The sequence below is a fragment of the Mchenga conophoros genome, linkage group LG9 (genome assembly GCF_057382185.1).
Source record: "Mchenga conophoros isolate Kocher_MC1m ecotype Shallow Benthic linkage group LG9, M_conophoros_male_GT1.1, whole genome shotgun sequence".
In the NCBI taxonomy this organism is placed as follows: domain Eukaryota; kingdom Metazoa; phylum Chordata; class Actinopteri; order Cichliformes; family Cichlidae; genus Mchenga; species Mchenga conophoros.
This window is the reverse complement of record NC_140534.1, coordinates 20,855,669-20,867,748: the sequence shown is the minus strand read 5'-3', so window position 1 is coordinate 20,867,748 and position 12,080 is coordinate 20,855,669. Positions and strand designations below refer to the sequence as shown.

General features: G+C 38.5%; 1 protein-coding gene and 1 long non-coding RNA gene across 2 annotated transcripts in view; one reads left to right on the top strand and one right to left on the bottom strand.

The window, feature by feature from the left end:
• LOC146567199 (uncharacterized) overlaps positions 1-4,640 on the bottom strand; it is a 5,886-nt gene extending 1,246 nt beyond the window's left edge. The window contains exon 1 of the long non-coding RNA XR_014893764.1: positions 4,440-4,640. This is a non-coding gene — a long non-coding RNA (uncharacterized LOC146567199). The remainder of the gene's footprint in view (positions 1-4,439) is intronic.
• A 6,076-nt stretch (positions 4,641-10,716) lies between these two features.
• LOC146567198 (uncharacterized) lies at positions 10,717-12,048 on the top strand. The gene is made up of 3 exons (XM_085285948.1): positions 10,717-11,022; positions 11,168-11,484; positions 11,693-12,048. The coding sequence occupies exons 1-3, from the start codon at positions 10,787-10,789 to the stop codon at positions 12,046-12,048; spliced, it is 909 nt and encodes a 302-aa protein (XP_085142074.1). The 5' UTR covers positions 10,717-10,786.
• The last annotated feature ends 32 nt before the right edge of the window (positions 12,049-12,080 follow it).

The window sequence follows — 12,080 nt, the reverse complement described above, 5'->3', positions numbered from 1 at the left end:
ACCTGCCTCATTTCTGTCTGCCGTTTATTTACTTTCCGGTGTTGTGCCAAAAAGTGATTGTCTGCCAGAAACTGATTGCCGTCCGCGGGAGCGCGCGCAGCTGCTTAAAGCTGCAGCGCCCGGATTACTTGCGTTGCCAGCTACTTCCGTGCAACTGATATAACGTGAAGGAAAAAACCCAAACACATTTATGCCTTTGTTATTAGGCAAAGGTATGCATTTATGGAGCTTTAACGTTTCTTGTAACCGAATTATGACGCTATCAGAAGGTTGCTTTCAGTGTGTAGCGCAGTCACGAATGACTACACGCATCACGATGGAATAATTAATGCCTACAGGTTTAGTATGTCTACTCTCGTTGTTCATATTTGTTATAAGACTGTCGAATAGTAATTAAAACAATAAAGACCTATTGTGCCAGTATCACCATGACTCTTTCTTGTTTGTTCAGAATAACGACTGAGAACATGGCATTTTAGCGCTACCAAAAAGTGATTGTGGCCTATAACTTGTCACTGAAACAATATTTTGGCTTCAAACTTGTTGGATATATTCCAGAAGGGTTACATGTGATATATTATATCCCAAAAACTCTCCAAGAACTGCTGAATAACTTGTACAGGAACAATAAAACTGATAATATGCCATTTTCAACCTGCCAAAAAGTGATTGTGGCCTATAACTTGTCACTGAAACAATATTTCTGCTTCAAACTTGGAGGATGTCATTCTGAAGGGTCCTATGTGACACATTATATCTCAAACAGTCCCTTAGAACTGCTGAATAACCATTAAGGGAACGATAAAACTGATAATATGCCATTTCAGCCTGCCAAAAAGTGATTGTGGACTATATCTTGTCACTGAAACAATATTTCTGCATCAACTTGTTGGATATCATCCAAAAGGGTTACATGTGACACATTATATCTCAAACAGTCTCTAAGGACTGTTGAATAACTATTAAAGGACCATTAATACCCATAATATGCCATTTTCGACCTGCCAAAAAGTAATTGTGGACTATAACTTGTCACTGAGATACTATTTCTGCTTCAAACTTGGTGGATGTCATTCAGAAGGGTCATATGTCAAATATTACATCTCAAACAGTCCCTTAGAACTGCTGAATAACTTGTACAAGAACAATAACACTGATAATATGCCATTTTCAAGCTGCCAAAAAGTGATTGTGGACTATAACTTGTCACTGAAACAATATTTCTGCTTCAAACTTGTTGGGTATCATCCAAAAGGGTTACATGTGACACATTATATCTCAAACACTCTCCAAGAGCTGCTGAATAACTTTTAAAAGAACATTAATACCGATAATATGTCATTTTCAACCTGTGCATAAAACGTCAAATTTCAAAAGTGTTGTAATTCAAAAATAATACAAAAAAAGGATAATGGCCAAATGGAAACAGGTGGGAGGAGATCTGCTTAAACACATTAGGAACACCAAGTAATAGGAAATACAAAACAAACGGTAATAAAAATGTCATTCCAAAACAGCACTTCTTAATTGAAATGAAAACCAAAAACAAATAACAATTACATCCAATTAAAGAAGAAACCACCAGTTAAAATAAACTAACAAATAGACCAGAAACAGGGGGTATAGCGGAAGCTCAACACCAGTAAACCATGGAACAACATATATATTAATTCTTTGCATACAGTAACTATGCTAACATGTTAGGAAACACAAAATAATTGAATCATCCTACAAACAAATTGCAATCAAAGCTGAACTCTAATGTTGTGAACAACACAGAAACACACACAGCAACACGAACATAAATTAATGAATTAATAAACAAATAAACAACCAATAAATATTATAGGAGACAACGATACAAAACAAGAAACATTTCAAAAACATTGAAAAACTGACAGCGACCCTCTGACCAGCATGCTTCACAAACAAATGGGGTTTTTTTTGGTCTTGCGGGGCTTCTTGGCACAGCTCCTGTGGTACCACCGTGGGTAAATCTTGCAGCCAGTATGAATTAGACAAAACAAGGTAACACGAGTATTTTGTTAAAAGTGTTATACAAATAAGTATGTAAATAACAAAAGCAGATCTCCTCCCACCTGTTTCCATTTGGCCATTATCCTTTTTTTGTATTATTTTTGAATTACAACACTTTTGAAATTTGACGTTTTATGCACAGGTTGAAAATGACATATTATCGGTATTAATGTTCTTTTAAAAGTTATTCAGCAGCTCTTGGAGAGTGTTTGAGATATAATGTGTCACATATCATCCTTTTGGATGATACCCAACAAGTTTGAAGCAGAAATATTGTTTCAGTGACAAGTTATAGTCCACAATCACTTTTTGGCAGCTTGAAAATGGCATATTATCAGTGTTATTGTTCTTGTACAAGTTATTCAGCAGTTCTAAGGGACTGTTTGAGATGTAATATTTGACATATGACCCTTCTGAATGACATCCACCAAGTTTGAAGCAGAAATAGTATCTCAGTGACAAGTTATAGTCCACAATCACTTTTTGGCAGGTCGAAAATGGCATATTATGGGTATTAATGGTCCTTTAATAGTTATTCAACAGTCCTTAGAGACTGTTTGAGATATAATGTGTCACATGTAACCCTTTTGGATGATATCCAACAAGTTGATGCAGAAATATTGTTTCAGTGACAAGATATAGTCCACAATCACTTTTTGGCAGGTTGAAAATGACATATTATCAGTTTTATCGTTCCCTTAATGGTTATTCAGCAGTTCTAAGGGACTGTTTGAGATATAATGTGTCACATAGGACCCTTCAGAATGACATGCAGCAAGTTTGAAGCAGAAATGGTATTTCAGTGACAAGATATAGGCCACAATCACTTTTTGGCAGGTTGAAAATGACATATTATCGCTATTAATGTTATTTTAAAAGTTTTTCAGCAGTTCTTGGAGAGTGTTTGAGATATAATATGTCACATGGGACCCTTCTGAATGACATCCACCAAGTTTGAAGCAGAAACATTGTTTCAGTGACAAGATATAGTCCACAATCACTTTTTGGCAGGCTGAAATGGCATATTATCAATGTTAATGTTCCTTTACAGGTTATCCAGCAGTTCTAAGGGACTGTTTGAGATGTAATATTTGACATATGACCCTTCTAAATGACATCCGCCAAGTTTGAAGCAGAAATATTGTTTCAGTGACAAGTTATAGGCCACAATCACTTTTTGGCAGCTTGAAAATGGCATATTATCAGTTTTATTGTTCCTGTACAAGTTATTCAGCAGTTCTTGGAGAGTTTTTGGGATATAATATATCACATGTAACCCTTCTGGAATATATCCAACAAGTTTGAAGCCAAAATATTGTTTCAGTGACAAGTTATAGGCCATAATCACTTTTTGGTAGCGCTAAAATGCCATGTTCTCAGTCGTTATTCTGAACAAACAAGAAAGAGTCATGGTGATACTGGCACAATAGGTCTTTATTGTTTTAATTACTATTCGACAGTCTTATAACAAATATGAACAACGAGAGTAGACATACTAAACCTGTGGGCATTAATTATTCCATCGTGATGCGTGTAGTCATTCGTGACTGCGCTACACACTGAAAGCAACCTTCTGATAGCGTCATAATTCGGTTACAAGAAACGTTAAAGCTCCATAAATGCATACCTTTGCCTAATAACAAAGGCATAAATGTGTTTGGGTTTTTTCCTTCACGTTATATCAGTTGCACGGAAGTAGCTGGCAACGCAAGTAATCCGGGCGCTGCAGCTTTAAGCAGCTGCGCGCGCTCCCGCGGACGGCAATCAGTTTCTGGCAGACAATCACTTTTTGGCACAACACCGGCTCTTTGAAACGTGCAGGAAAATGAAAAGGAAAAGCGACGAGTTTTTTAAATGGACTAACAATGAGGTGGAGTTGTTGCTGCAAGTAATACAAAAGTACAAAGTTGCAAAAGCGATTGAGAATTAAAGAATTTGAAGAAAAGCTATCTGCTATCTTTGTGTTTTGCAGCAGAGAAAAAAATATAGTTTATGTCAATAAAGCCTTTGATCCGGAGAAGAAAATGATGTCAGGAGGGGACCTGGATCTGTGTGTTTACGCCTGCGTGTTCTGACGCCATGACATCTTGAAGATGCCGTTACCACAGAAACTGATTTTTGGGCATTTTACAAATTTTAGTCCATTAAGCTATTTTTAAACATTTCATTTTAAAGAAAAGTGTCAAATTTGAAGCCTTCAAATCAAAGTAACACCTTTTTTCATATTCATACACCAGTCGTTAATAATTTCTACACCTCTCCCGGAAAATTTAAAACATACAAACAATTTACGGGAAACAATCTTGGAATACACATATTTGATCACGTTAGAACTTGATATTCACACTGGAACTTGTTAAATTATTACAGTAATTTACATTTAAAGAAATTTTCAAACGTACCTGCAGCGAAGTCCAGGTGACAGTCGGGGAGTCCGGGTCCACGGCGAGCCATCTTCAAACTTGAAAAACAAAAACAAGTACAAACGATCCACAGATGAAGTACTTGTTGTGCTCTCAAATTAAATCCGCTTTTAGTAAAATGTTTTGCAAAACTTAGCTTTCCACAGGCTGAGGTTGGAGCAGGTCGAAACAAGTCCACGAGCAAGTGTAAACGGACGTTTGGAACCTTGGCGACCATGGTTACGGTTGTCAACGTGTACACGTGCACGTGATAGAACTATCCGGTTGTTAAGTCTGACGTCACTAGCCGTGTCTGGGTCTAAACTCCGCTGCAGGTCCATATATCAAACGATCACTATGGCATTACTGAGAGTTGAAAAACTGTCTAAAGTCTTTCATCTTTAATAAAATGATCAGCGTTCTGCTCTACCAGGTGTAACAATTGAGTTTAACATCCAGGCATCCATGAAAACGGAATTTATGACATTTAACGGAGTTAGAAGTTAGCAGGGAGTTAGCTCGCTAGCTTCTATCTAAATACAATATAACATGTCCTGACTGCGGGGTTTTGGAAACAAGTTAAAACGTACAGCTCTGCTATCACTTCCAACATAAATGAAGACAGAAAACTAAACAGCAGTGACGTTTGTCGCGCGGGAGCCTGGGATTGTTTAGCTAAACGGCCTAAACCGTTTCCCATTCATTCTCTATGGTAGTGCTAAACCACTACGGATGTAATATATTTTTGGCCACTACGGTCTTCCGGCGCTGTAACGATTTCGAGATGCGGCGGCACTTTTAAAAAAACTCCTCTTTTACGTTTCGGGAGAGAAAACAAGTAACTCAACGCTCGCAACACATCCCAACGCTCCTCATTCATTGATCAAAGGTAAGAAACGTCGTTTGAAATAACAGTAAACCAAACAGAATACATTTACAGGTGTATATTACAGGTAATAGGCGTGTTGCGATTGCATTTACGAAGCATCCATCGCTCAGTTAAAGACGGTGGGAGTTTATCTGCTGTTGTAAAGTGGCACGGTAAAAAATGAATGAACGTGATCCTTAAATAAATTACGTGTTTCATTGACGTGTTTTGCCATTAAATAAACTTTGTAGGTTTCCGACTGCTGTGACACTGACATTACTATAATGTGGTACAATTAAATAACCAATAAGTGTCTTGTTATGAGATGACATGCTAAATGACTGAACCTGCTTTAAAAGAAAATGTATTGCTTTCATGTTGTAATGGTCAGTCACCTTATCAATGCGAAAATCTGTTTTAATATCTCTAACATGAGCAATGCCCACTCGTGTATGAATAAACACGATAGCTTAAATACATATATGTTGTTAATCTACCAGCAATTCTTATGTGCCATGACTACTAAGCAGTTACCACAAATTTTGCAGATATGCCAATAATCATTCAACCATGAAAGGTTTTTATTTACAGACAGAACAGTTTGTTATACCTGGAGGAAAAAACACTTTTATCCCAAATGTTGTCAATGTTCTTTCAAATTGAGTCTCGTTATTGTTCTCCTGCATCCTGCTGTGTAAACCCAGCAGCAAGATTATAACCTGAAATGTCTTTGTTTGTGTTTGGAATCAATTTTGTTTAATATAATTGTTTATTTTTTCACTGCTTGTCAAGATGCAGAAGAAAGTTGCGCCATATCCAGGGAAAATCTCTGTGGTTGTTCCGCAAGGGGCCACTTGGATACCTTCTCCAGGACCCGTCAAAAGAAGCTCGACGGATTAAAAATGACCCCAAACTGCAGGACAAGTCTGCACCTGTGAGGGATGATGTTGTACATCAGAATGCTCTGACTGTCATCTATCAGAGAGGAGGGGATGAGTCTGACATGAAGGAAGTGCAGGGAGAGTACATTCTGCAGTTTGGAAAGTATAAAGGGAAATCTTTCCGGTGGCTTCTGGGGAATGATGTCGGGTACACCATGTACCTGATCAAAGATCTCCAGAAGGAAGAGGCTGCAGGGACCTCTGTGGAAGAAGGGCATGGCAAGGAGAGCTTGCATTCATTTGTACAGTATGCCCTCAGCTTTACAGAGATAAAGACTCTTCTGAACTGCAAGACCAGCAGAGTGAGTGTTGCTGCAGAAGCCTCTGAGGATGATCAGCTGGTTGGCTTTGGCTCACGAGCCAAGAGCACCTGAAAGGAGATTCAGGAGTCTCCTTTCTACGAGGCAGAGAGACAAAGATGGGTGGAAGAAAAGAGGAAATAGGGGAGAAACTGTTGATATTGTACATAAGATAGTTTTGTTCTAGTTTTGTAATGTTTATTTTGTTTATATAAATAAAAACTGATTGTAAATATAAAAATGTGAATAAATTGTGTTCTGTAAAAATAGCAGCACAGCTCTCTTCTTTATAACCTCTTAGAGTTCACCTGTATGTTTATATACCTGTGTGTGCTCACCATCAGGTAATCAGTTTTAAAAAGCTATGAGTGCGGCCCTGAAAGCTTACATATTATTTCTAAATCACTTCATGTAATGATAACAAGCCATCCTTTCTCTAGTGGGGTCTCACAGCTTTTATCTTTATAATCTTTCTGGTTGATTTGTAATATTAGAAACATGACTGCTGTCTTTTATCTGTGTGACTATACAGCCTGTTTCAGACATGACAACCAGACAGTGTCTGAAGTTCTCTTTAATACATGCAACACAGCTGGAGATAGTCCAGACACTTTCTCACTTCTGATGATAATATTTTTGGTTTAGGTATTGTTGCTTTCTGGCTTGAAGCTTATCTACAAAAGCAGTTCAATAAGGAGAGATCATGTGGAAAAACCGAACATGATTTATTGAGATACAGAAATAAATGTAACTGTTAGGCAGTTAGACTCCAATGACCCATCATAGCAGAAGAAATCTCAGCAGTGACAGGATTTTGCATAAGCCACACCCCAGAGTCAAAATGCTGGTAGTGATGAAGATGGAGGCTGGGACAGGGTTCTGAGTGACCACGGTGAGGAGGAGAAAGGAGAGGAGGTGGGCTGCATAGCTGAGGATCTGAAACACAGAATGGTAGAAGCAGAAGAGCAACAGATTTAAAGCATGCAGAGTGGAGGCTGGCAAGAGCATGACTGGAATAAAGTAATGATGTCAGTACTGAGTTTGTGCTGGAAAATGAATAGATATAAACTAACAGCCACCAGGAAGCAGACAGATGACTTATTACAGACATGCCTTGTTTAAATTATGTATAAGCATCATTTTCTATGTCATCAGAATGTATCTGTATTATAGTTTTAGCTTTAGTCTTTTTATTAAAAGTTGGATGTCTGCATAATTGTAGACTATATGTCTGGTATGTATCATCTCAAGACTGTCATGATACAGTCTGCGTTATGACAGTATAGGTACGTAATGCAGAAAAATTGCTCCACAGGCCATAACACTATATAATCTAAATAAAATGATAATGAAATAAAAATTAAAAGCAAAGTGAAAAATAAATGTTATCCACAATAAGTAAATTGAAAATGGTGTTTAACTTTTGATAATGTAACACAACCTTTGTCCCAACCAGGACTCGAACCCGCGCTCAGACAGTTCAGTGTAAAAAAACCCCATTTTTTTCCAATGCCCGAAAAGCTGCGATTTGATTGGCTGTTTCTCCGTTACACCTATACGCGAGGAGAACAACTGAGATAATCCATCCAAAATACGAGGTTAGTCATTCATATACTGCTGCATGGGCTGGGCTGTAGTTACATCCTAAGGTTTTAAAAACTGAGCTTAAATAAATGATTAGCGGTAATAAAAGCCGAGGGAGGTCAACAGGGATCACTGACAGTCAGTGATCCCTGTTGACCTCCCTTTCTTTTGAGATCAAATAGAAGAAAATACATAACATTAAACATGTTAACAACACAAAAGCCATATTAAACGCAGACTACTTTAGACCCGGAAGTAGGATTCGTGGCGTCATCACTGAACAACCGGATATGAATGGAGCTCACCGCAGTGTAATTTACAGTTAATTTATGGTCATTTACTGTCAGGGGTGGAAGTAATGAATTACAAATACTCACGTTACTGTAATTAAGTAGATTTTTTGGGTACTTGTACTTTTATGAGTAATTTTTCAAGTGTGTAATTTTACTCATACTTGAGTACAACTTACACCATGTAATCTACTGAGTACGCCCACAATTTGAATTAATATTCAAACCTTTCGTCTGCATTTTTGCAGCCAATAAAGCCGTGCAATCCAGACCGGCCAATTCAAGACGTAAGCAAAGAATAAACTCTGATGCAGCAGCAGGCACAGGTGTCTGGAGGTGCTACATGGTGGAGTACAAACTACTTTATAGACGGAAGATGTGGAGACAAAGAAGCCAAAATGGAGACAGAGGACAACTGTCAACCATGAAAACGACGTAGAAAAGACGGAGGACGTGTGCCCGTGGCCATACCTGGAGGAATTTTTCATGTGCAGAGGGAGAAAAGGAGACAGCGTCCAGATGCAGTGCAAACTTTGTTTGACCTCTACAGTCATTTCAGTTTACAAGACTTCAGCGTCTAATCTAAAAAAAAAAAAACACATTGAGGTAAGAGGTTTTACAACTATACGTGTACAATATTGCCTTCTTATTTTTCATGTGTGTTAAGGTTACTAGTTTGGCTGAGATATTGTCACCGCCATTGGTTAGCCTGATATTAAAATAAGACGGAGCTAGCTAATGTGCGTGTGTGCATGCATAATTGAGCTACAATTCGTAGGAATGTTTTAGCTTATTATTTGGATAACCACCGTCATTACAATAAATTAAATTTGTAGTCATTTAAAACTCACAGGCCTACAATCAGCTGGCCTATATAAAAAACAAAAACAAAATTTGAACACAGTGCTGAGCTGCATCTCAAATTAATCTTCCAGCTCTCAGCTGACATGTACCAGAGCCCGATTGATGGATCAGTTGATCAGTATCATTGGCCTGATATAGGTCTATCATAGTGACGTGGCTCTTAATCAGTAGGGTTATATGTTTCCCAATATGATATATTTTTTTAAAGAACATAATGTGGATTGTTTTTATTTGTTAGCTGTATGGGCAGCATTTTTGTGTATGTGATCCCTTTCCTTAAATTACATTTGCTATATACACATATTTTGCTCTCTTAGTATTTTTAGAACCTGACTAATACTGAAAACTTTAGGGTGATACTGATAAAAAGGACTTAAAAATTTAGATACTGATACATTGGTCGATACTCTTTTTACAGATAGTATACATATTACAGAACTTAGAATGTATACAGAAATTCATGTTTTTTGCAATGATCGTTCAAAATTGGTTTACATTTGTAAATAAATACAGCAATATATCTGCAAGATTTGACCAAATTCACCACTCTTTTATACTATGCTAAACAATCAAAGATTAGCTCATGTCTAGTTGAATGATGTTTTAAAAATGTTTTCCTGTAGTGTTAATCACAGTGATGTTATGAAGTAATGTATGAACCTGACGTATGATAATATTTATCTCTACAGAGGAAACATCCATCGAAGATTGAGCAGTACAATATCACTGTGGCATCAACATCTCGACAGCGAAAGACCACAGCCACACCAAACAAGCTCTCAGCAAATACACAAGCCAAGTTACCAGACCTGATGTTGAGAGCTGCAAACAAACATGTTCCACAAGCAACTGTTGACATGCTTGTCATCAATTTCATATGTGAGGGTCTACAGCCATTTGCAGTGGTAGAACAGCCATCTTTCAAAGAATTGGTTACCACATTACAACCTCAAGCCAAAGTCCTCTCCAGACCCACTGTCCGTGCCAGAATCTGTGAAGCTGCTGATCACATGAAGATGACTTTGGTTGCAGCATTGGATAAAGTCAAATTTGTTGCTACCACTACTGATTGTTGGTCAGCTCATCAGAAAGGTTACCTTGGAGTCACATGCCATTGGAGGAAGAGTCCCTGGAAAGAAGATCTGCAGCACCAGCATGCAAAAGATTGAGAGGGTCTCACACATTTGACATGCTTGCTGGTGCGCTTGATGATATCCATTGCCAATACAAGATTAGAGGCAAAGTTGTAAGAACCACAACTGATATGTGGAAGGCCTTGACAAAGTTGGATCCACTGTTTGGGGCACAAAATGATGCAGATGAAGCTGAAGATGAAACAGACCCAGAAACTATTGACCTGACTGACCATATTGACTACCATGAGGCAAGTGCAATTCTTGATGAAGACTCTGGTTTGGAGTATCAACTCCCGTCTCATCAGCGATGTGCATGTCACCTGCTAAACCTTGTGGCAACATCTGATGCTGCCCTAGCAGAGAGCATGAAGGAAGCCTACGAGAGGCTCTCCCGTGCATGCTTTGCAAAATGCCAGGCCATTTGGAACAAAACTCATTTGGCTAATGAAGTGGTAGAGGACAAGTGTGAACTACAGATCATTCGTCCCAATGCAACACAATGGAATTCAACCTACCTTGCCATTGAAAGGATAATACGCATCATTGATGAGAAGGGGGAAAATGCCATCAGGAGCATTTGTGAGGAGTTCAAGGTGAAAATGTGAGTAAAATTGGACACCTACCAATATGGTTGCAAATCTTGTGAATTTTCCTTAATGGATGGTTAAAAACGTGAGCAGACTCTTAATATTAAATCAGAAGATCCCTATTATAGTCATGGTGGGTTTTGTTGTTGTGTCTTACAGGTTGAGTCCTGCAGAAGTTGCATTCCTTAGGGAGTACTGTACCACCATGAAGCCACTGGTGAAAGCTTCAAACATTCTTCAGTCTGAGTCCACTTCCTTTATGGGATGGCTCCTGCCAGTAATCCAACAACTACTGTCCAAACTTAGCAGGCTGGAGACATCAAGCAAGACATGCGTGCCACTCATCAGAGTCCTGCAAAATGGCCTTCAAAAGCGTTTTGGAGCGATGATGGAGGATCCAGAGTTGGCTGCAGCTGCAGTCCTCTTACCCAAGTTCAAGACTTCCTGGACTGACAGAGCAGATGTAACAGAGGCTGGTAAGGATTCATGTGATCCCATTTTTGTGTATTTTTACATTTGAACACATGCTTAAGTGAGTATTTCACCTAATACATTGTAAGTTATTGATGGTCTGTCCCGAATACTAAACAATCCTTTTTGAGAATTTGCCGTTTTTAAATTTGTGTTCAGGAATAATCACTGAAATTTAAATAACAAAATTGTGTTATCTACTTGCAATTACAGCCTTGACATACATCAAACAACATCTTGAAACGACAGAGCATGAGAGTGAGGATCAGCAAAGAGAGTCATCTGATGAAGATGAATTCTTCTCCAGACCAATCTCCAGAAGGCTGCAAAGTGCAGTTGAGCTTGATGGTTACCTTGCTTGTGCCACAGACACCATGGAGCTGCTGCACTCCTTCTCAGGTATCAAAAACCTCTCTCTTAAACTGAACACAGCTCTGCCTGCTTCTGCTGCGTGTGAACGACTTTTTAGCTGTGCTGGTCTACTCTTCACAGCCAAACGAAGTCGGATTGCCTCTGTTAATTTAGAAAACCAGCTCTTGCTGAAACTGAACAAAAGGTTCAGAAAGTAAAGTGTGCTTGAATGTCCAGCTTGAATGAAAAA